This window comes from Ailuropoda melanoleuca, chromosome 16, assembly GCF_002007445.2.
Source record: "Ailuropoda melanoleuca isolate Jingjing chromosome 16, ASM200744v2, whole genome shotgun sequence".
Classification (NCBI taxonomy): Eukaryota; Metazoa; Chordata; class Mammalia; order Carnivora; family Ursidae; genus Ailuropoda; species Ailuropoda melanoleuca.
Window position 1 is genome coordinate 53867093 of NC_048233.1, and position 26246 is coordinate 53893338.

General features: G+C 41.1%; 1 protein-coding gene across 3 annotated transcripts in view; it reads left to right on the forward strand.

Moving 5' to 3' along the window:
* The window catches only part of NELL1 (neural EGFL like 1), an 885423-nt gene that overhangs the window by 831662 nt on the left and 27515 nt on the right, over positions 1-26246 (forward strand). For 2 of the 3 annotated variants that reach the window (XM_034645600.1, XM_034645601.1), the window contains exon 16: positions 9909-10049. The exons of the other annotated variant lie outside the window; for it this stretch is intronic. In XM_034645600.1, coding sequence (XP_034501491.1) covers positions 9909-10049 — 141 coding nt within the window. The remainder of the gene's footprint in view (positions 1-9908; positions 10050-26246) is intronic. 3 annotated transcript variants of the gene reach the window in all.

Below are 26246 nucleotides of genomic sequence, written 5' to 3' on the forward strand. Positions count from 1 at the left end.
GAATTTCCCATCATCTGTTGTTTCCTCTGCCACATCTTCAGATCTGTGCTGGATTAAACAAAATTTAAATGAATTCTGGGACTTGTTGGAGGAAGGAAAAAACGATATATATTTTTTGCTTGTTTCCTTTGGAATGAGTAACACGTTGTGTGATGCAGCCAGGCTTTTGGTTTGCGAAGTGGCCTCTGTACATGCAGGGCAGGGAGAGGCAGAGGAAGGAAGCAAACCACTGCAGGTTAGTAGGAGGCAGGTATAATACACAAAGGAATTCAACGTACACGGCTTGTCTTGAGCAGCTGCAAGATGAGCAGATCTCCACACTCATCTACCAGGACCTTAAAAGTTTATATAGAGGACTTCACTGGGTTCAGTCATGTATGCTGTCCAGATGGTCTCAATAACACATGGCTTTCTGAAGGCTGTGTCCTTGAAAACAGCTCTGCCTGTGGGAACTGTGGGCAGAATGTATATTCTAAGGATAGGGGAGGGGCTGAGGAGTCTCTGATTACCTGGATCCAGCTCTCTGGTCAACCAGCAGTTATGTCCTCTCAATGACCTTCCCTAACACAGGCTCACTGTAATTCATGAGAATTCATTGAGAGAGTGTTGGATTCCATAGTGAACTTGCTGAGACCCTGTTCCCAAGGCATCTGTCTTGTTTGTTTACCTGTGGCAAGTGCTGACTGGGAGACACAAATCTCTGAGGACAAAGGCAGCCACGACCCATTTATAATTTTTAAAGTCCCCAAAATGTCACTGAAAAGTCTAAGTGTTTTCTGTATTTGGGTTTGTGGTGGTTGCTTTTAATGCTACTGTGACTGTGTAGAAGAAATGGCCAGTATTATGAACACAAAATGTGAACACCTCTCAAGTGTAGTCTGGTTGCATATAAAAATGAAAATTTTGGCTTCAGTTGTAGACCTTACAGAACAAATGTGCAGCTTTGTTACCAGGTGCTGGTATGTGAGGAGTCCTGGTTATTCCCAGTGAGTTGCCAGAATCTGCTATAGGCAGTGCATCTCCCAGGCAAAGGACATCTCCACTACTTTTCTCATTTTTATTGCAAGCCAGGGAGGGATTCCCTGGTGTCTCTGGGGTATGACGGCTTTTCCAGGAGCTTTGGAAATTGGGGTTTTAGATAGAATTTGTTGCTGCTCCATTGCAGAGAGTTGTCTTTCAGCTTCACGTGGAGAAGCTGTCTCTGAAAATCAGTCTTCTCATTACACTTGTTTCTCTTGCTGACCTGTATTTAAAAATACTGAATTGATTCCATAAGCTAAGGCCAACTCTTCCTGTCTGTGAGACATAGTTTCAAGTTAACTATTTTAATTTTTGAAATTTTAAGTGATCCAAGTTGTGTCCCACAAAATCACACGTCTGTAAAATTTCAAAAATTATAATGTAGATGTTTAAAATTCATTTTCTGGGAATTTATAATACATGCACAGACAACCTGACTGCAATAGCTGAAGGCACCCCTGGATCCTGTGGGCTTATTACATTTAGAAACCTAAGGGATGTGATTAGAGTCTGGGAAGAAAGCTGAAGTAAGAGGACCCTAATCTCACCTTGTCTCATGGATACAACTAAATAACACATCAGCATAAGTAACCCAAAAAATGACCCAAAGGCTGGCAGAACAAACATAACGACCAAAAGTAGAGACTAGGGCACGTAGAAGAAGGTAGAAAGCATGGAGATACAGTTTGAGAGCAAAATGGACCTTAGCTGTCTGTGGTCCAGAGGGAGGATGGGTCTTTGAGAAGGATGAGAAACAGGCTGTTACACCAGGGAACCCATATGGGGAAGACATTTGGCTTTGACAGTGAAGGGGGCTGAATTTTGTGAGTTCTTACAACAAGTGGGACTTAAAGCCTAGAATTTTAAAAATCAGCAGGTTCCATTTTGGGATTGCCCAGAAGGCTTTAGCAGGCTGAGTCCCCACCCTTAAAGAGATAGCACAACAAAGAGCCAGCAGAGATATAGCATAGAAATAGCAATAGGGACACACTGAAGGAAGAATGATTTACTCATCTCAGAGCCTGTCCCACAGAGGCGGGGTTCACAGGGAGACCCCCTCCAGGAACAAAGGAGCTGGCATGTGCTATTTCACTCCCTTGCCCTTCAGCATAAACATAGGACCATGTGCAGGAACCAGGATGACACCAACACTCAATACCCAACATGCTTACACCAAGACCTGCCCCCAACACTTGGGTGGATCTGCTCTTTCAACTAAACCTTTCCTCAGTCCCAGCATTGCAGCTCCCAGAAGACATATACAGACATCACCAGTACCCCATCTCTTGACCAGCATCTTTTGCAGGGCTTCATTTCTGGCAGCGGTGGTGGCAGGTTGCATTTCTCAAGCAGACTAGTGCATACCTTGTTAAAAATGTGCCCCACCAAGCCAGGGACTAGACACTGCCCATAACAGGAAAAAAAGAGCCTCCATGGACAACTGGACTGAAGGAAAAAGAGGCCAGGACTACAGCAAACCACACACAACACACATTAGAGACACCCATGAAGCACCAGATCCTGAGGAGCAAGGTACACTGCACTGCAGGGCACTATAGGACCTCTTCTTCATAAGTCCATTACTATCAAGACAAGATGTAGCTGACTTTCCTAACACAGAGAAACAGATACAGAGAATTAGACAAAATGAGAAGGCAGAGGAATATTTCCCAAATAAAATAATAGTACCAAACCACAGCAAGAGACCTAAGTGAAACAGAGATAAGTAATAATTAATATGCCTGATAGTTTAAAGTAATGATCATAAAGATACTCTTGGACTTGAGAAAAGAGTAGAGGATGTCAGTGAGACATTTAACAAAGAGACAAAAAAAGAACCAATCAGAGATATAAAGAACACAATAAATGAAATTTGATAGTACAGTTGATGGAATAAGTAGGCTAATGGAATCAGAAGAATGAATTAATGATTTGGAAGACAGAGTAATGGAAAGTAATCAAGCTAAGCAAATGAGAAGGAAAAAATTATGCAAACTGAGAATAGCCTTAGTGAACTCAGTGACTCCATCAAGTGAAATAGCATTTGTACTATATGGATCCCAGAAGAAGAAGAGAAAGAAAGGGGGGCAGGAATATTACTTGAAGAAATAATAGCTGAAAACTTCCCAAATCTGGGGAAGGAAACAGATATCCATATCCAGGAGGCACAGAGATCCCCCCAAAAAAATCAGCACAAAGAGGTCCCCGGTAAGACACGTAGTAATTAAAATGGCAAAAAGTAGTGATGAAGAAAAACTTTTAGAAGCAGCAAGAGAAAAGAAGTTACATACAAGGGAAATCCCATAAGTTTTTCAGCGGATTTTTCAGAGAAATTTTGCAAGCCAGAAGGGAGTGGCATGATGTATTCAAAGTGCTAAAAGGGAAAAACCTGCCAAGAATACCTGTCCAGCAAGGCTATCAATCAGAATAGAAGTAGAGAGAGTTTCTGAGACAAAAACTAAAAAAAGACACCTGCAGATTGAAAGTTAGGGGATGGAGAACATTTATCATACAAATGGTTGGCAAAAGAAAGCAGGGATAGCAGTACTTATATCAGACAAAATAGACTTTCAAACGAGTGACAAAGGACACTACGTGATTTAAAAAAAGGGTCAATCCAACAAGAAAATAAACAATTGTAAATATTTAAACATGGGAGCACCCTAATACATAAAGCAGCTAATACATAAAGCAGCTAATAACAAACATAAAGGAAGTAATCAACAGTAACACAATAATAGTAGTGGACTTTAACACCCCATCGACATTGATAGACAGATCATCCAAAGAGAAAACCAACAATGAAATAGTAGCTTTGAGTGACACACTGGAACAGATGGTTTTAACAGATATATTCAGAACATTCCATTCCTAAAACAACAGAATGCACATTCTTTTAAAGTGCACATGGAATATTCTCCAGAATACATCACATATAAGGCCATGAAACAAGTCTCAACAAATTCAAAAAGATCGAAGTCATACTATGCATCTTTTCTGACCACACCGTTATGAAACTAGAATTCAAGCATAAGAAAAATTCTGGAAAGAGCACCAGACTGAGATTAAACAGTATGCTACTGAAGAGTGAATGGGTCAACCAGAAAATAAAAAAAGAAATTAACAAATACATGGAAACAAATGAAAATGAAAACACAATGGTCCACACTCTTTAGGATGCAGCAAAAGCAGTTCTGAGAGGGAAGTTTATAGCAATATCTCAAGAAACAAGAAAAGTCCCAAATAAAAAAAATCTAACTTTGTACATAAAGGAGCTAGAAAAAAAAAAGAGCAAACAAAACCTAAAACTAGCAGAAGAAAGGAAATAAAGATTGGAGCAGAAATAAATGAAGAAGAACCTGAAAAACAGTAGAACAAATCAATGAAGCCAGGAGCTGGTTCTTTGAAAGGATCAACAAAATTGATAAACCTCTAGCCAGACTCATCCAGAAAGAGAGAGAGAGGGGGGACCCAGATAAATAAAATCACAATGAAAAAGGAGCAATACCACTCCACCCCACAGATATATAAACCATTATAAGAGAATATTATGAAAAATTATATTCCAACAAATTGGACAACCTACAAGAAATGTCTAAGTACCTAGAAATGTATAATCTAACAAAACAGAAGCAGGAAGAAATAGAAAATTTGAACAGGCCAAATACCAGCAATGAAATTGAATCAATAATTTAAAAAACTTCCAACAAACAGAAGTCCAGGACCAGACGGCTGAACAGGTGAATTCTGCCAAACATTTAAAGAAGAGTTAATACCTATTCTTCTCAAATGATTCCAACAAATACAAGGGGAAGGAAAGCTGCCGAATTCATTCTATGAGGCCAATAACACCCTGATATGAAAACCAGATAAAGTCAAAACAAAATAAGAGAACTATAGGCCAATATCACTGATGAACAGAGGTGTGAAAATTCTCAACAAAATACTAGAAAACCAAATCCAACGATACATTTTTAAAAAATCATTCACCATGATCAAGTGAGATTTATTCCTGGGATGCAAGTGCAGTTGAACATTTGCAAATCAATGTGATATGTCACATCAATAAGAGAAAGGATAACCACAAGATCATTTCAATAGATGCAGAAAAAGCAGTTGATGAAGTACAACATCCATTCATAATAAAAACCCTCAACCAAATAAGCTTAGAGGGAACAAACCTCAACATAATAAAGGCCTTGTATGTAAAACCCACAACAAACATCATACTCAATGGGAAAAATTGAGAGCCTTTCCTCTAAGGTAAGGATCAAGTCAAGGATGTCCACTCTCATCACTTTTATTCAGTATAGTACTGGAAATCTCAGTGACAGCAATTAGACAACAAAAAGAAATAAAAGGCCTCACATAGTAAGGAAGAAGTAAAACTTCCACTATTTGCAGATGACATGATTCTATATATGGAAAACCCTAAAGACTCTACCATAGAACTACTCGAACTGATAAATGAATTCACTAACGTTGCAGCATACGAAATTAGCGTACACAAATCTGTTGCATTCCTATTTACTAATAATGAAACAGCAGACAGTGAAATGAGGAAAACAATCCCATTTACAGTTGCACCAGAAATAAAATCTAGGAATAAACTTGTTCAATGAGGTGAAAGACTTGACTCTGAAAAACTATAAAACACTGATGAAAAAAAGTGAAGACGACACAAACAAATGGAAAGGTATCTCATGTTCATGGATTGGAAGAACAAATATTGTTAAAAATATCTATACTACCTAAAGTAATCTATAGATTTAAAGCAGTCCCTACCAAAATACCAACAGCATTTTTCACAGAACTGGAACAAAAATCCTAACATTTGTATGGAACCACAAAAGACCAAAATAGCCAAAGCAATCTTTAAAAAGAAAAGCAGGTGCCTGGGTGGCACAGTCAGTTAAGCATATAACCCTTGATTTCAGCTCAGGTCATGATCTCAGGGTCATGAGATCAAGCCCCACGCTGGGCTCCACACTCAGTGCAGAGTCTGCTTGACTTTCTCTCTCCCTCTCCCTTTGCTCCTCCCCTCCATGCACTCCCTAAAATAAATGTCTTCAAAAAAAAAAAGAAAAGAAAAAATCAAAACTGGGAGGTATCACAATTCCAGAATTCAACTTGTATTACAAAGCTGAAGTAGTCAAAACAGTATGGCACTGGCATAAAAACAGACACATAGATCAATGGAACAGAAAAGAAAACCCAGAAATGAACCCACAGTATATGGTCAATTAATTTTTGACAAAGGTGGAAAGAATATACAATGGGAGAACCTCTTCAACAAATGTTGCTGGAAACTACATGGAAAAGAATGAATGTGGACAACTTTTTTACACCACACACAAAAATAAACTCAAAATGGATTAAGAACCTAAATGTGAAACTTGAAGCTATGAAAATCCTAGAAATGAACAGAGGCATTAATATCTCTGACATTGACCATAGCAACATTTTTCTAGATATGTCTCCTGAGATAAGGGAGTTAAAAGCAAAAATAAACTATTGTGACCACTTCAAAATAAAAGTTTCTGCACAATGAAGGAAACAATCAACAAAACTGAAAGGGCACCTATGGAATGGGAGAAGGTATTTGCAAATGACATATCCAATAAAGGGTTAGTATCTAATATGTATAAAGAAATGATACAGAGGCACCTGGGTGGCTCAGTCCGTTAAACATCTGCCTTCAGCTCAGGTCATGATCCCAGGGTCCTGGGATCAAGCCCCACATAGGGCTCCCTGCACAGTGGGGAGTCTGCTTCACTCTCTCCCTCTGCTGCTCCCTCTGCTTGTGTTTTCTCTCACTGTCTGTCAAATAAATAAATAAAATCTTAAAAAAAAAACCTGATACAACTTAACACCCAAAACACAATCCAATTAAAAAATAGGCAAAAGACACAAATAGACATTTCTCCAAAGAAGACATACAAATGACAAATGAAAGACTCATGATGATATGCTCATATCACTTATCATCAGGGAAATGCAAATTAAACCATAATGAAATATCACCTCACACCTGTCTGAGTGGCTCAAATCAAAAACACAAGAAACAAGTATTGGTGAGGATGTGCAGACAAAGGAACCCTAATGCACTATTGGTGGGAATGCAAAGTGGTGCAGCCACTGTGGAAAACACTATGGAGATGCCCCAAAAAGTTAAAAATAGAACTACCCTACCCCCAAAACACAAAAGCACTAATTAGAAGGGTGTATATATCCCTTGCATATACCCCTATGTTTATTGCAGCATTATTTACTATAGTCAGATGTTGGAAATAGCCCAAGTATATGATGGATGAGTGGACAAAGAATATATGTATATATACACATACACACACATACATACATATATGGGATATTATTCAGCCGTAGAAGAATGAAATCTTGCCATTTGCAATGACATGGTTGGAGCTAGAGAATATAATGCTAAGCAAAATAAGTCTGTCAGAGAAAGACAAATACCATATGATCTCACTCATATATGGAATTTAAGAAACATAACAGATGAGTAAGCAAAAAAATAGACAAACCAAGAAACAGATTCTTATCTGTAGAAAATAAACTGATGGTTATTAGAGGGATGTGGGGGGGCAGGTTAAATAAGTGATAGGGATTAAATAGAATACTTATCCTGATGAGTAGTGAGTCATGTATAGAATTGTTGAATCACTCTATTGTACACATGAAACTAATATGTTGTATATTAACTATACTGAAATTAAAATTAAAAATTTAAAAATTAAAATCTTAATTTAAAAAACCCTAAGGGATGCTATGTGTTAAAGAACTATATGGGCTGAATGATAATAAGTCATAAAGGAAGAAACCACAATGAGATACCACCTTACACCAGTTAGAATGTCTAAAATTATCAAGACAGGGAACAACAAATGTTTGGTGAGGATATGGAGAAAGGGGAACCCTCTTACACCGTGGGTGGAAATGCAAGTTAGTACAGCCACACTGCAAAACAGTATGGAGGCTCCTCAGAGATTAAAAGTCGAGCTACCCTGCGACCCAGCAATTGCACTACTAGGTATTTACCCCAAAGATACAGATGTCGTGAAAAGAAGGGACACGTGCACTCCAATGTTCACAGCAACAATGTCCACAATAGCCAAACTGTGGAAGGAGCTGAGGTGTCCTTCAATAGCTGAATGGATAAAGATGTGGTTCATATATACAATGGAATATTAGTCATCAGAAATGATGAATACCCACCATTTGCATCGACATGGATGGAACTGGAGAGTATTATGCTAAGTGAAGTAAGTCAAGCAGAGAAAGACAATTATCATACGGTTTCACTCATATTTGGAATATAAGGAATAGCGCGGAGGACCATAGGGGAAGGGAAGGAAAACCGAATGGGAAGAAATCAGAGAGGGAGACAAACCATGAGAGACTCTGGACTCCGGGAAATGAACTGAAGGTTACAGAAGGGAGGGGGATGGGAGGAAGGGGTAACTGGGTGATGGGTATTAAGGGGAGGGCACGTGATGTGATGAGCACTGGGTGTTATATGCAACTAGTGAATCGTTGACCACTACATCAAAAACTAATGATGTAGTATATGTTGGCTAATTGAACATGAAAAAAAAAAGAAAAAATAAGAAGATGGCAGTTGGCAGGGAAAAAAAGGAAGGGAGGGAGGAAGGAAGGAAGGAAAAGAAAATTTTAAAAAGCTGGATTTGCCCAGTATAAAGAGCTACACTTTTTCTCTCCTTACTTGGCTGGAATGCCATGATATGAGACTGACAGGTTGCAAACTACATTCCCCGCCCTGTGCACACCTTAGGACATGTCAGGGTAATAGAACAACTGGTAGCTGATTGCCCCTGAGCCAATGGCTACAGCAGGGCACTGCTGAAAAAGACTACAAATGTGTTTTATTCATTATGTGTTATATCCCAATATTAATTAGATTTCTATTTGTTGAAGACTGGCATAGTTCAGATATTTCCAGGAGAACAAGTAAAAGATTTCTAGCCAACAATGGCTATATTCCAAGAACCAATTACATGGAGAGATTCTCTAAGAATGAGCTGACCCTGGCATAACAATTGACAGCTTGTCTTCCTGCAGTGATGTCAACTGCTTCAGCTCAGAGGCAGGCTTTTGGGCTAGAGAATCTAAGCCTGATCTAGGCATTTGCTTATGCTAAAGAGTCAGATCCTAGAGCAAACAAAGCCCAGAATATGTCCTTTCAGCAGGAACCACTGAAGACTGAGGATCTCTGATTGCCCATCATAAATCAAGTCCTTAAGCTTGGAAAGAATTAGAACAGTAGTTCCCCAACTATGCTCCCCAAAATGGTCTCACAGGACTAATCCATCTCTCAGCCAAATAAATTTGGGAAACAGTGCATATTATTCTCCTCCCTAAGTTTTGCAGGGCTTATGAATATGATAAGTCTCTTTGATACTGCAGTATAAAGAAACCAGTTCAACACACTCCTTAACCCAGTTTCCCAAGCTTATTCATTCATAGATGTTATCAAAGAATAGCAAATAATATCTGGAATTACCTTTTTGGAAACAGTGAATCCAAAAAAGTTCCTATATACTCAATACCAAAAGTGTGCCAAACATCAGTTTACTTTTTGGTTATGCAGAAGCCAACACATTTGTAGTTAGAATGTCTTCATGACCATCAGCTCTCATTTGTTATTCAGTATATGAGAACCCATCCATAGCTTTCCATTTGTTTGGATTCTGGAAAAAATGGGATTTGATTCTTCCTGTAACTTCCATTTCAGGTGACTAACCACTTTTAACTGATCTGTTGACATGAGCATGTTTTAGGTGTTCACTGAAAGGTTAGTGTCAAAAGAAATTAATGTCCTGGTGGGCTTGTGTTTTTCTCTGAGGCAGATATTGATGAATGCACAGAGGGAATCATTGAGTGCCACAACCATTCCCGCTGCGTTAACCTGCCAGGGTGGTACCACTGTGAGTGCAGAAGCGGTTTCCATGACGATGGGACCTATTCACTCTCCGGGGAGTCCTGTGTTGGTAAGCAGCTTTTAGCCATGCCCTCCATCCTTCTGGCCCTTTGCAGGAGGGGCAGCCTGCTTTGGCACTCTCGTCAGCTCCCAGTGTTAAAATATGACCTCTCACTGGCTAAACTCGTCAGTTTTCAAATTTCCTCCCTCAACAATTCAAGCAGGAGGCCAGGGATTATGCAGCGTGGGGTTTTTGGATTTTTATATGGAAACTGGGGCAGTCAGAGTTTCAAAGCCTTGGACTGCGTGCTATGGTTTCTGGTTCTTTTGAAGTAAAACCATGGTGGCTTGCTAAAATTTTTAACAGTTTGAGAAACAGAAGTGGGAGAAGAAATACTGGTGGACTGAGAAAGTTAAGGTTAAATACCAACCCTTGTATGGAAAAAGGCAAAGCACCTCTTTGAGTCTTTGTCGGTGAAAGGGTAAAAATGGGATAATAAAATATGTGTGTTGCTAGGATTAAATGGGGTGCCACACATTTAGAGATTGTAAGCTTTCCGTTGTTGGCGCAAACGTAGTAGAGCCGTATTAACCTTATTATTGTTATTACCACCATCATCCTTACAAAGTCTCCTTTAATCGCTGTTCTGCTTGAGGTTCTGTTAAATGCTGAACATAGGAAGCTAGCAGGTGGAGTTTTTTACCTTTAAGACCCTACAGCTTTCATGACATCCAAACAACTGATCAAACCTGGCATTGTTTCCATGAGAAGCTTGGCCAATGCACTTACGTCATGTTCTATGAACTCAACTAAATTCTTCATGCAGGTTTGGACAGACCTACAGGGCAAGCCTTCTGACCTTGCGTTCAGACTGCTGAATTAGAAAATGGGACTGTGATTTTGAAAATTCATTGTCTCTGCTCATTGCATATATTTTTTTTTTTTCTGAAGGTTGCTACTGAGATCCACCTTGTGTTTTTCCAACATCCCCCTTGGGTTGTTTTAAAGTAAAGATAAATCAGGGAACAGTGGGCACACAGCATGAACTGTCCACCACTCCTCTTGAGAAGCATGCAGTATAGTTGTAAAAAGCATGGATCCTGGAGCTAAACTCCCTGCTGTCAAATTCCAGTTCTTTCATTTCTAAATAGGTTACCTATGGCAAGATCTTATCTAGACCATACCTCACTTATCCATCTGTAAAATGGAAATGTTGCTATCTAGGTCATATGAGCGTTGTGAGAATTAATTGAATTGACACCTGTTAATGTTCAGTAAATGTTAGTTATCATTATCTTCAGTGTTCCTGCATATTCAGCACTCTGCCATATCCATCGTTTCTTTTATTCTTTTTGTTTGTTTGTTTATTTTAGGGAGAGAGAGTGCGTGAGCTGGGAGGGTGCGGGGTGGGATGGGGGGTGGTGTAGAGGGAGAGAATTTCAAGCAGACTGAGATCGGAGCCCCACTTGGGGCTGGATCTCATGACCCTGAGATCATGACCTGAGCGTAAACCAAGAGTCAAGTCTGATGCTTAACTGACTGAGCCACCAAGCCACCCCTCTTTTATTCTTTAAATAATGATTTGTAACCATAGGGACAGGTTTGCAGTTATCCTGGGTCTTCAGATACTTCCTTTACATATGGCCAAGAAGTTCTGTAGGTGTGCAGCTCAGTGTAAACAGATGTTACATGAATAGGAATAGATAGAATGGCAGTTGTGATTGAGGAATGGAGATAGAATATTGGCCTTATGTGGTATACATTGTGGCACTAAAAATAAAAATCTCACACTGTATTTGATCTCATTTAATGGGTGACTCTTAGCTTTTTATTGCATGAAGGATCTTAGAGATTACCTAGTTAAACCAATTTTATAACTGCCTGGACCCGCCATGCTCTCACACTCTTAGATGCCTTTGCCCATGGTGTCCCCTCTGGCTGGAATGGAACAGAACTCTGAATCAAAGATGACCCTCTCTTTTCCTTGATCATCCTGATTCACATGAGAATTTCTGTTCTTTTTCCTAATTTCAGCTCATGTTCCACCAGGCCCCCACGAGGCATTTTTGGATGTTTTCATAGGAGTCATCACTCCTGTCCTCTGCTAGCTCCAATTTTCTCCTGCTGTATGTTTCTCTGGCTTGTACCATAGAAACTTGTACCGCTGTACAGTTTATTTGCTCTCCAACTAGACTGTGAGTGTGAAATGGACCTTATTCTTCTGTCTCTCCAATAAGACCCTTTGGTAGTTGATGTTCAGTCAATGAGAAAATGCAACCACTTCATTGGCTTGATAAAGAAATTCAGTCTCAGAAAGGGTGACAGCTTGTTCCCAGCCACATAGTTGGTTTGATTCGAGTTGAGACTCAAGCCTAAGTCAAGGGTGACTCTACATCCCAAGTACCTGGTGCAGTTTCCATTTACCTGTGGTTCTGATGTAATTATCCACAGCACCCTGCCACTCCCATAAATGTCCCCCTTTGGATGAAAGATGCCCTGGTCACCTCACCTGCAGATATTTCTCTGCCATGTAGAGTGGTCTGCCTGGGAGATCAAATCTCCTGCCCTCTGTGAAGAAGGACTGTCTTCTTCCATGAACGGATCCCTGGTCTGCACAGGAAAGCTATAGCAAATTGGATTCTTTGGCAAGACAATAGAGTTGTTTTTATTAGTGGCATTTTTAATTAGAGTAATTGTTAATCCGAATGCCCCTTCATTACCACACTTTTGGAAATATCTTTGTCAATGGATCTTAATAAGAATAGAAATCTGGCCATTCTCCAGTTTTTCTTTGGTAGTTGAGAGCACTCTTAGTTCAGAATATTTCATGGTACAACAGATACATATGTCACATCATGTCATTTTCTTATGACAGTGCCTTCTAATGCCTTCCCATTGAAGGAAAATAAAATTCTGACTTCTTCATGTGGCCTTCAAGGCTTTAGGTGATATTGCCTCTACCTGCTCCTTGGACTTCACTCCTACAGACGCTCACCTTTTTAATCTTTTCATGCCTTGAACATGGCAATGAATTCACCCCGTTTTGGAGCTGTTGCCTTTGCTGTTCTGTCTGGAACACTCAAGGCCTGTCTTGTTACAATGGCTGTCTTCTTTCTTTATATAAATGTCTCAGCCCAAATGCCACTCTCTGCCCATTGTATCTGAAGTAGTCTTTTTCTGGTGACTTGATTATCTCACTCTCTTTTATAACTTTGGTAGCATTTTAAAATTCTCAATTTACTGGATGTGTCTGTGTGTGTAATTTTCTCCAGCCACAGGGTACAGATGGAGGACAGAGACCTTGTTTATGTTTTGCCATGGTACTTTCAGCCCCTAGAGCACTGTGGGTACAAGTAGGGCATTTAATGCTTATATGTCGAATGTTTGAAGGACTAGATAATCACACCATATCAGGTCAGATTTATTTTCTCTCTGGTTTGACCTAACTAGTTGTGTGTGTGTGTGTGTGCAATGATTATAGCATAAGATGTTAAGTATCCCAAAATCATGTGAGTCTTTATTTCAGGAAAAACATTATTGAGAACAGTCATCACACGAGCACTGTGTTAAGTTTTCTAGGAATGTGGATATGAATCAGATAAGATCTCTGTTCTTGAAGGATTTATGACCTGAAATATTCTGAATCATAAAAATGCACCATCATGGCACTGAAAATCATCACATCAGAATAAGCCCTAAATAACATCATCTACTAATGCTTACATATAAATAAATAGCAGCTGAAGGAATCTTTAAAACCTTTTAAAAGGTTTTTTAGCAACATGTAGTCAGCTATGCTTTTCCCAGAATAGTAGTGGGAATGGCATATGTCAGAATCCAAAATGTGGCAGTTGAGGACAATTGCATGCCACCCTATGCCAATTTCTCTTAAATGAGAATAATAACACCTGCTCTGTTGACTTCATTAATGACTGTAAGCATCAAATGTTACTGATGTCCTAAAAAAACAGCACACATGCAGGATTTACTATTTAATGAGAAAAATGTTTAAGATTTGCCTCTTGCTCCTAAAGATCATATTATTGAAAATGACTAGTATTCGGTAGAGGCAGACAGAATCAGCATTACTGAGAAGTTTAATAGATTGTCTGTCTGTCTGCCTCTTCCTCACATGTTTGTGTGTTTTCATAATTCCAGGAGAGATGTGCACACACAAATTTGCCGATTCGTATTTGCAGACAGGATGACAGTGATTACCTACAGCTGTTACCATAGAGTGCAGGGCACTCTGGGTTTGGATGTGGGAGTTTGAGTTGGTGAATCTCAATGGTAACATAGAAGTTCTGAGCAGTCACTTTTTTATCTAGACTTAGTTATCTGGGTCATCTAGAAATGAGGCCTAATGTATAATTAACAGTGGCATGTGTCAAGAGCAGGTGTTCACATATTTTGAAAAGGAGATTCAAAGTCCCTCAACTTCCCTCTGTCTCCATGATCTTGCTCCTGCAAATGAGACTTTATTTTCCTCTGCTCCCTCTCGTACTGTGCATGGATGGATCCACAAGCCTGCTCAGATCATTCTTCCACTCTTCTTAGACCCTGGACTTTCTTTCTTCTATTTCTTCACTTGTATGCTTTTCCCTGACCATCCCTCTGTCCCCATTTCCAGAGGTCAAAATCCTGATGAACTCCTGCTTCTTAAGTCAGTGATTTTTTCTTTTTCCAAGATTTATTTATTTATTTATTTATTTATTTATCTGAGAGAGAGAGAGCGCGCGTGTGCACAAGTGAGCCAGAGAGGCAGAGGGAGAAGGAAAAACAGACTCTCCGCTGAGTAGGGAACCTGACAGAGGGGTGGGTCCCAGGACCCTGGGATCATGACCTGAGTTAAAGGCAGATGCTTAACTGACTGAGCCACCCAGGCGCCCCTAAACCAGTGATTCTCAAACCTGTTTTGCGGTTGATTCACCTAAGTAGCTTTTTAAAAATACTTACGGTGGGGGCGCCTGGGTGGCACAGCGGTTAAGCGTCTGCCTTCGGCTCAGGGCGTGATCCCAGCGTTATGGGATCGAGCCCCACATCAGGCTCCTCTGCTATGAGCCTGCTTCTTCCTCTCTCACTCCCCCTGCTTGTGTTCCCTCTCTCGCTGGCTGTCTCTATCTCTGTCGAATAAATAAAAATAAAATCTTTAAAAAAAATAAAATAAAAAAAAAATAAAAATAAAAATACTTACGGTGGGCCAGGGCACTCGAGATTCTGACTCATTGACCTCTTGTGGGACTTAGAGGTCATTGTTTAAAAAAAAAGAAAAAGTCTCTAAACGATTAGAAAGAATATTGAATTATTGTAGAAAACCGCTATCATAGATTTTCTCCATAATAATAATAATAACAATAATAATAATAACCATCCCCATAGCCATGTATTTACATCTCTCTTATGGAACTTGCCAAATCAGGCTCGTCTTCTTCATCAGTCCTTTATAGCCTGCAGTACAGTTGGGGTGTTTTGATTTCCTTTTTACATCTGTGCTGAATTAAATTATATTGGTCAAACACTTGTTATTGAACAGAATTTTCAAACCCCATTAAAACTCCTTTTGTCAACGGAGCACCCTGAAGGATGGCAGACGGCTGTTCTTAGGGAGCACGGCCCCTCGGCCTCTATTCCTGCTACCCCACAGGACCTGGTTATGTGCGGCAGGTCCCCAGACCCCGGAGTCTGCTCTCTGATCCCTGGAAACAACCCAGCGAGGATTTACTTGTCCAAACAGCTCCTGAAACTGTCGTCAACTTGCAAAGCAACATCAAACAGCCAAAAAAGGTGCAGTTGGACTGCCTTGGGAAGATTTCACATTTAACTGGCTGGTAGGTCAGGACTGATTAAAATGGTCTGAGAATGGTGTGGGTTCTGCTATCACTGCCCAGGGCCTGGTTCTCCTAGGAGTGGAGATAAAAAGGGCTAGGACCTGGAGACGCTCCTGGAGGGGTTAAGAGTCACAATGGCTTAGCGGGTGACAGTGTGATATGAGGGGAGGCAGGTTTCAAGTGTACGTAGGGCTGGAATCGAATCCCAACTTGGCCACTTCCTAGCTGAGCGGCATTTGGCCAGATATTTAACCTCTCTAAGCCTTGGTTCCCTTGGCATACAATGATTAAAATAATACCTGCTGGTGGAATTTTTTGTAATATAAGTGTTCTCATATGCAAATATCCTGGCAAGGAGTAGATAATAATAGTCAACATTTAACCTCACTTCACCTCAAATCCCTCACCTGTCAAATGAAGACGGCAACAGTAATACTAATAAGAGCTAACATTTATTGAGCGCTTACTTGGCACCAGACACCGCTCTAAGCAATTTACAGAAGTGCCATCCTCCTCAATTGCTGTGGAGTCATGGCGAGGATTAAATAAGCTAACATGGGGGAAAGCACGCAGCCCTTGCGTTTTCAGTGCTCGGTAGCTATTAGCCGTTATCGCGATGCGAACACCCACACTGTGTGCAGGCCCGGGGCCGGGGAGTTGCAGGCATCACCTCATCCAGTTCTCACAAGTGCCACGGGAGGGAAGGCCTCTCACTATGACCATGTTAAAGACGAGGGAAATAGGGGCGCCTGGGTGGCTCAGTCGTTAAGCGTCTGCCTTCGGCTCAGGGCGTGATCCCAGGGTCCTGGGATCGAGCCCCACATCGGGTTCCCTGCTGAGGGCCTGCTTCTTCCTCTCCCACTCCCCCTGCTTGTGTTCCCTCTCTCACTGGCTGTCTCTATCTCTGTCAAATAAATAACTAAGATCTTTAAAAAAATAAAATAAAATAAAGATGAAGGAAATAAGGTCCCAGGATTAAGATAACTGTCCCAAATTCCACAGCTGAGATATGGCACAAAGAGACCATAATGCAGGTCTGTTTGATCCCAAAGCTTCTGCTTTTCCAATGTTAGCACTGAGATGCTTTCTGGAGAGAAGGAGGCTGGCTGTGAGCCTGCAGTTGAAGGAGGTGTTTTAAGCAGGGCAGCTGGAAGTCAAGGAGACACAGCAAAGAACGAGTGAGTGAGACCCAGACCCAGATGGACAATTGTTGCATTCTGTCTGAATCAAGAGCGCTGTTGAATTATTTTATCCAGTGAACGCACGGTCTGTGTCTTGGTGTTTAAGACAGAGGCATACACCCCAGTCTTGGGACACCTGGTGGATTTTCTCTCTTTGCAAACAATAAAGAACCCACCACACACCCCCATACAGAAAGCATTTTCTTTTTTTTCTTTTTTTTTTTTTTTTAGATTTTATTTATTTATTTGTCAGAGACAGAGAGCACAAGCAGGAGGAGGGGCAGAGGGAGAGGGAGGGAGCCCGATGTGGGACTCGATCCCAGGACCCTGGGATCATGACCTGAGCTGAAGGCAGCCACTCAACTGACTGAGCCGCCCAGGTGTCCCCAGAAAGTATTTTCAGTTAAACGGCCCCTCACCCTTCCTTGATAATATTCAGTGAGGTCCCATTAACTTCAAAATTGATATTTGTTGCCGAAGAACTTCAGAAACTTCAGATTTGGTTTTCCGCCAAGAAATAGATTCTCTATTATTGAAGAGCCTTCCCAAAGCCAGATGCCACCTGGCCATGGAGCTGTTTACATTGCTTTATGCTTCTAGCTAGAAACAGTAAAATGTATATTGGAGTGTGGTTTGGGGACTCAGAGGACCACAGCTGCATGGCACACAGCTGATGCATGTCACTAATACGGCCTGGATGGACAGACCAGTCACGGACAGCACCCAGGTATGGAATGGATATGAAAAAGGAACAGTAGAGGCAGGAGACAGGATGGAAAGGTTAAGAACGCTTGCCAATCTTGAATAAATGTGATATTCTGGTGCCTGAGAATGGCCTGACAGTGGACGTTAACACACAGTTGGAGATGTTAAATCAGGTGAGAAGGGAGTCCCACCAGACCCTCAGGAAGCTTCCTGCTCCCTTTTCAAGTCCAGCCACACATACGTACTTAAGACTGGAGCTGATCAGCCCAGAAGGTAAATTGGATATGTTCTGGGGACTTCTCAAGAAAGGCAAATGCAGCTTCTTGGTTTTGGTGACAAATACTTCACAAAATGATGTCAGAATAGAACTCCTTGCACCAACTTCTGGTATAAACCCGAGGTTCGTCGGTCCCCGTCAGCCTGTCTGTGCGGACACGACAGACCTAGGGACTGTGCTCCACTTGACTATGAAACCGAAACCAGACATTTCAGGGAACTACCCTCACAGGATCGCAAACTAACTATAGGGTCCATTCTGTAAGCCACTGGGCCCCGTTTAGTATCTTTTCAGTGACAGTGTTCACACACCTTCCTCAAGGCACCTGCAGTCAGCCAGAGAGAAGAGGAAGCAACTCTGGGCCATGCTTTGAAGCAGGGCTTAGTGGATGGGGAATCAGGGGACCTCAGTTCTCGTCCACGCAAGGATCATATGGGCAAAAAGGAAGAGGAGGCAAATCAGAAAGCTATTGAAAGAAACAAGCAAAGAAAACCCTCTGTAAGCATACGAATGTTGTTATAAGTTTTCTCTCCATAAAAATTAGCCTGCAGTGGTCTTAGCACCGAGATGGGCGGGGTGGAGGGTGCAGAAATTCCTTGTCTTAGGGACTAGCCTTTTTGCATCCCACAGGCGCTTTGAAACACCAAGTGGAAGGTAAAAATCAACGTACATGAAACAACCAATAGCATTCTGAAACAGGTTATAAGTAACCACAAAATGATGTGGTCAACGCTATAAGATAGGTAATTAGGGAAGAGAGTGATCAGAGGGAATCAGGGAATGGTCATCCCAACCACGTGGGGATGATTACACTTGAAGGGTGAGAGGGTTTGGGTGTTTTATTAGTAGCTAACTTGATTACTTCATGTTCTAGGCATTTTTCTAAGAGCTTTACGTTTCCTAACTCATTTCATCCTCGAAACAACTCCGTCAGGTAAATATGGTTATAATCTCTGCATAATAGACACACTGAGGCACACAGAGATGGTCAGTAAATCATTCATGATCACACAGCTGTTTATTGGTAGAGTTCTTTTTCCAGAAAGCATTAACATCTTTTCTAAGAACTGTGTACATGTATTAATATTTTTATTAAGCAACAAAATATTGCTTTGTGGCCTGCTAAAGTCTGGCTGTGCAAATGGTAATATAAAAGCCATAGTTTTATTTATCAAATGCCAACCGTGTGCCATTTGACCTTCCAAACCCTTTATGAAATAGGCAGCAAATGAGGGGAAATACATCAGGTAGCGTGGCCGTGTGTGAAATGGCCCATGGTCTTGCTACTCTCCCGATTGCCTCAGTCAGTTGTGTATTAATTGAAGATAACTTATGAAAGGATTACATCAAGTGACAATTATTCAGATAATCATGTCATTTTCTACTTCATTGTAAGCTCACAGATACATCAAGCCCCTGATTTTTAAATATTGTTTATTTGACACGTGAGTACAGAAGAAACGAAGAGTTTACTCCCTGCCAGTGTATTCCAGGGACCATCACACAGCTCAACCAAAGAGAGAGAGCTAGGTGGTGGCCATCTGAGAAGTCACCTGAGTACATCAACATGCTCGTCTGCTGAGCGGTGGCCCCAAGGCTATGGGAACTTCTCATATCGCGATGTGATGTCCAGTTGGGGCAGTCATACGGGATCAAAAGCTCATGAGTCAAAATGGCAGGCATACCCTGAAGAGCTATAGCAGCGTCTGTGAACAAGCTGGCTCAAACTCTGTTCAGCAGCTGAGGCCTGAGTGGTTTGCTCTGTCCTGTCCCCAGCTGCATTGAACTAAGGAAGCACGACTGTGCTTTGTAGGCCCTATATTTTTTATGGGGGTCTGGGTTTTACCTGGCATAAAGAGAGAAATAACAAAGTGATTTTGACTAATTGAAGCTCTCCCTCCCACCCCCCGTACAGTTGGCAACAGTGGTTAAAACCCAACTGGGGCAAGACTGGGAGCCGAACATTTAGCAAAGCCTAGATCTAGACACTAATGCTGGGATATTTTTCAAAGAAGTGTTTTATTAGCAAATATATTTGGGAAATTCTAAATGAGATGTAATTAACGGTTTTATTAACTGCAGGACTTGTCAGAGCCTTTGTTATATACGTTGTTAGTGTCCTGAATTTATTTGTCCTTAAAGCCTATTTTTTTTTTCTCCCAGGCATCTTGTGGATTTGGCACTCTGTAGAATATACTAACTGAAAACTCAAGGAGGAAAATAGCCTACTCTAGGAATTCCTAGAAAATCTCATTTATTCAGTATCATTGAATAATGAGCTGCTCAAAGGAGGGCATTTTTCAAGTTCTACAGCGAAAGGTTATTGAGCACACTATTTGTCCTTTAAGTAGCTATAATTTTGATACTATTTTTGAATTTTGTTGCAAAGAATGGGACTTTCTATGATTTTCTTTTTTACTGTGGTCATTAAAAATGCAGATCATTCCACGCTACTGTCCTCTAATTGAGTGATCTCCTAAAGCCTTATTGGGGTATTGCTGGTTTGTCCCTAAGCTACATGGCCCCAGTCTTTATATTTTTGATGAACATATTTGTCTTTGGAATGGATATTTTTGTCTCCTTTTCCTATTGCTCGCCTAACTTCTAGCTTTTTAATAATAACATGGAAGATTGCTTTCCCTCACAGGGTAGTAGATAAAGACTTGGTGATGGGACGGCTCAGGCCACAGCAACTCAAAAGCAGTACCGAGATGCCAGGTGCTTACGTAGACTCTGGGGATGTAAAGAGGAATGATGCAGGGTTCCAGAGGCCCTGGAGGACAGTTCTGCATTGCGTGAACAGGCCCAGTGGGAGTTCTGAGAAAAGGAAACAAGCAGGGATAGGAGCTGTGAGGATGGCCTGGATGGGAGTGTCCAGCCGTGCCTGGGCTTCCAGGCGGAGAGCAGTTGGGGAAAAGGCTGGTGTGTTTCCCTAAACGGTGCTTTACTGTGCAGTTATGGTTTCCTTTAAGTCCTCCCTGTCATTGCGAACTTGGCCTTTTTTGGAAAGATCGAGTAACAGTAGAGGCACTTTGATTTCCTCCTGCACAGGACCTTGAAGCCTGTAACATGCAAAATCTTCTTTATGCAGTTTGAAATGACTTGGTTTGTCTTTGTCATTGTTGGTGTTGTGGTTACTTCCTTCCCGAACAGTTGACAGTCCCAACTGGGTGACAACAAAATGAGTGTGGTATTCCTAAAAAAGAGTTACCTGACATTACTGTCCGTGAACTCAATTCCATGTAGCTTAGGGCAGTAGTTCCAGAAGTACAATCAGCCAGCATCAGCATCACCTGGGATGTCCTTGGAAAGGAAAACACTCTACCCCACCCCAGACCTACCGAGTCAGCAGGTCTGCGGACTGGACTGGTGATCTGTTTTTCAATGAGCCGCATTTAGGTGATTCTGGTGCCCACTTGTGTTTGAGAATCACACTGCCTTGGGGGTTTTGTTGGAAGCCTTCGGACGGCTGCTGAGTGCCCCGAAACTGACTGCAGGTTTGTGTATATGTGTTCCCTGCATCTTTTGGAGGAAGTGGAACCACAGTTTGCACTGGGGTCTCAGATCTGACCCCAACAATGTAAAAACCACCCGGTTGGAATACTGGGATCCAGCCTTGGTGTTTCCAGTCACCACCCTGATTTACCTTCTTGATGTTTTTCACCTGCGGATCCGCAGTTTGATCCCTGGGGGTGTTCCCCTGCCTTTCTCCGTTTCTGAGCACTCTTTGGTATTGAATGACATGTAGGTGCCGGCTTCCCACCTCTTGAAGCTCCGTGGAAGCAACTGTTTCATTACAGAGACTTCTCGCTTGGATGTCTTAGAGCCAAAGAACATGTCTATGCAGCAGCTCAGAGATGGGCTCTTCTTTGAAATAAATATTGAATTGTTTGTGTTAGTCTGAGGTTACTCACGCTGCTGTGAAATATTTACCTCCAGGTTTATGACCAGGGAGTTTTAAATGATTGTACTCAAGCCAAACAAAGCACTGTCAACAACAACAACAAAAATCACCATTCACTTGTTCGGTGAGCATCTGTTAAGAGGGCCTGGTCTGTGCTAGTCCATGTGCTAAGTCTTAGACACACAAGGAGGACTATCCTTCCAGTCTGGAATGGGGAAAGAGGAGGGGGGAGGGTTTGGGGAAGGTTGAGCTGTGATTAGATATGTAAGTAAATGGAAATCAGATTCTATGGAAAAAATTACTAATTCCTCGGGTTGGGGCATGTGGGGGTGGCAATGTACATAGGAGTCTTTCATAGAAAATACGATTTTTTCCCCACTGGGTCTATAGGATAATAAGGATTTTTTTTTCTGGGAAAAATAGATATGAAGGTAAATATTCCAGGCGGGAATAGCAACATTCTGATTAGAGCAGAGTCATGAAAGAGATCTAAATGTGTCCAAGGGATGGTGAAATTTCCAGGCTGGATAAAGTACTTGCTATCATATGAGAGTGTTGTAGGTGGGGGACAACAAGAAAGGAGCCCTGCAAATAGAGGTGGAAACCAGATTATAAAGGGCCTTGTGTTCTGGGCTAAGGAGCTAGAAGTTGTGAATCTTACTTCCTAGTATCAATATCTCGATGTTATTAAAATACTATTAATCTGTATAAATTGCTATGTAAATATATTATTTAGCTCTAAATACAGTAATATTTCTCACACACTTTTAAACCCTCTATCATACATAGTTCACTGTGATTTTCCACACCTGTGCCGTTTTGCTCCTCCTGTTTTTTTCACGTAGAATGTCTCTTCTGAGAAACGTGAGGCCATCAGAATCAGCTGGCGATTGATCGTGACCTGTATCATACAGCTACTATGCGCTAACATCTTTTTCTGTAGTTCTCACAACAACCCTTCCAGTTGGGTGTGATTCTGCATTTTACAGAAGGAGAAAATGAAGAACAGAGAGGTCTGTTCTCTGCCACAATGAAACAATTTCTCAGCCGAGAAGTTGTGAAATGATTTATTAAAGCAGTTAGTTTGGGGACACATATACGTAAAATATGGTTTTAATTGCACAGAAGTTTAATTTTTTTGCAAATTCCTACATATATGACCTTGTAGCAATTCCAGCTGCATCATTTTCCTGTGAAAAATCCTTGAGATGAGAGAGTGGTATGATCAGGTTGTTCACCTAGCTTCTCTTTGGAGAGGTGTAGGCAGAGAAAACAGTAAGATGCTTTTACAGTGGTCCAAACCGTAGAAATGGAGAGGAGTGTGTAAGCTGCATTACCGGGTAAATGGTTAGCCAGCCCTTGTTGGAGTTAGGCCCCTACCCTTCCACAGAGACTGGGACACAGGTGTTGGCTGAAACTAACAGGCAGTTTTTTTGGCAGCCTTGAGCCTTCCCAAGCAGGAACTTACGGGGGCTTGAGCCGTTAGGGATACGCTCTTGCATGTAGAGGCCATGCTAGTGTTTGTTTACATGTTTTAATGTGGTGGGGGTGGGGCACACAAAATCATTTGTGCTGAGAGTCTGCAGTGTTTCTAGGCTAAGGCTGAGTCCTCATCGAGAGGAGGGCTCAGAGCAGCCTGACTGGAGTTTGCTCAAAGGGAGAATCTTTGTCAGTTGCCTCCTTTGCTTTTCCTTGGAAACCAATTTAGTTTTGGTCTTTATAGTTTTACCTCCCTTATGGTAAGAAACAGAAAAAAGAAAATACAAAATAAACAGAACTTGCCACCTAAAAGTCTAGAGTGGGCTCTCCTTGCTTCATTTTCCCTTGACTCCACAAATGCCTTCTAGATCTTTCTATAGAATAACTCTTTAAAAGAAGATAGCCCCAAATCTACTTTTACTAATTCAGTCGACTAGCAGAAGAAATATGAAGAGAGGAAGAAGATCCAAGAGAACAGGTCGTCCAAGAAAAGACATCATGAGATGGCGTTAAGATTTATATATAGCTTACTAGTTCTCTCAGTAGATACTGCCCTTCTTGGTACAGTTGTCCAAATTGTTATCCTTCGTCAATGTCCTAACTCTCCTTCTACTGAGAAAGAGTTTTGGGAAGAGCTTTGACAACTTCCTCGAAGTTAGGGACCAAAATAAACAGAGAGGTTGAAGGAGACAATAAATAATAGGCAGCGTGGAAGGTCCCGGAGTTCCTAGGGGCTGTAATCGGACTGTCTCGTTTAGATTGAGACCTGGTTTTAGAATTGTACCATTGACAATGTTTTTTTGATCTTTGATTTCCATGTAAGTTGTAGGATGTTTGCAGTAGTAAGTGAAATTACTTTGTAACCTCTCTGTGAAGAAATTATGTCTCATCTGGCAACTTGTTTGAAAAAATGATTTGTCAACATAGAGAGTTAATTTTGCTTTTCGCCCCACCTGGATTCCCTATGTGTATTTATCATCAGGACATAGAAAAACCATGTTTCTCTCCTCATTACTTTCTCTCTTTGGCACCTGCTTGTAAACTCTCATTAAGAGGGAGAAGACATGTTGCAATAAATATTGACTGTCGAAGAAAAACTGTTTAATTCTAAAAAATCTTTGTCATCCTGAAGCTGGGTTCTTCCATTCCCCTCTATCCTCTCCTCTATCTATAACCACGCATAGTCTAACACTGGAATTGCAAACTCAGTCCCACAAAGGTGAAAAGTAATCCTACCAACTGGCAATGGACAAGATCTTAGAAAATATTTTATGCAGTCCCTATACTTTAACAAAGAGAAAACAGAGATCTCCAAAGGACAAGGGTTCTTTTTTAAATCACAGCTCAACCAGATTCAAATTGAACATGTGTGCATGCAATTCATAGCAGGTAAGAGACACTGTAAAGGTGCTGTGAGACACACGAAGATAAATAAGACCAGAATATTCCTTCTGAATGAATAAGGAAATTAGAAAAGTACGTTCACAGCTCTGCACATTACGTAACATAAAGGAGATAGAAAATTAAAGTGCAAGAAGGAAATTATTTTTGGTTGAGGGTGAAACTTTGTTACACAATAAAATGAATATAACAATAGAAGGCATATGGCCCAGGGTTAGGCATTTAGCAGATTGTAAAAGCATAACTGTTCTACTCAGGCATGCACATGCAGCTCTCCGTAACCCACCCTCTCACCTACAAGCAGGTATATAAAAACATAAATCTACGGTTGTTGGCATCCACACTATAGCCTCTCTGCAGTGAAATTCTCTTTGGATAGCGAGTATTTCAATATTCATAGATTTTTTATTTTCCTCACCGGTCAGAATTATATTGATTTTAAACAGATTTAATCACTAGTTACAGGAGCATGAGTTATTCATGGCAGAAAGTAAACCACCCTGGTTGATTTAGAAAGCTATTCTGCTTTTATTCCACTCTTGTTTTCCCACTTAGAAGGAATTGTATTCTCCATCCGCAGTAGAGCACCTACATTTGTACAGCCCGTAAAGGTGGTCTGTGACCAGGGTGAGTCCATGGAGTGTCGAAAAGCTACATTCTTTTAATGTTAGTCACTTAATATTAACACCAGATTTACTGATTAGGGCTCAGAGAGAGCTTACAGTGTTAGCATTTCTGGGTTTGGCTGGCCAATGTACTGATCAAATCCATGAGAATTTGCGTGAAAATTCAGAATTCAAGTGGAAATCCTCAGTGAACAGATGAAGGTGTCAGCTTAAAAAGAGCTCAGGACTGGTGGTGTGGATTTGAGTATATCCTGAAAAGATGGGACAGGGGAATTCATGAGATGAGATGAACACTATGAGAGAAAAAATATAGAACCAGTATGATCAAGAACAAAGCAGCTAATCATTTTTGAGAGATTACTACCTGATAAGCATTGTATTACATGCTTACTGAAGTTACCAGGTTATCCCAGGAGTTTTTATTTATCCTCAATTTTCAGATGTAGGACCAAGGTTCAGCGATGTGAAGTAAATTTACCAGAGTCATAAAACAATAGTTGTAGTGATGGGACTGGGGTGCAGGAGACTCATTTGTCCCTATTTGCCTAGAAGTTTCCTAGTTGTAGCACTGAAAGTCAGTTATCTCAGGGACTCACTCATTCCTAGGCAAACTGGGACAACTGGTCACAGTAACTGACACCTAGAGCTGCTGGATTCCAGAGGTGAGGCTTTTAGTTGGTATGTTATACGTCTTCCACTAGCTGAAAGAGAGCCAACGACCAGAGGTGGAACCTTGGGAAATGTTAACAACTTCAAAAATTGGGGAAGTCCACAGGGTCCTTATTTGTAGGACCATGCCTGTATTCTTTGTCTATTTTATTCCCAGTCCCTAGCACTATGTCTAGGACAGAGTAGATGTTCAATA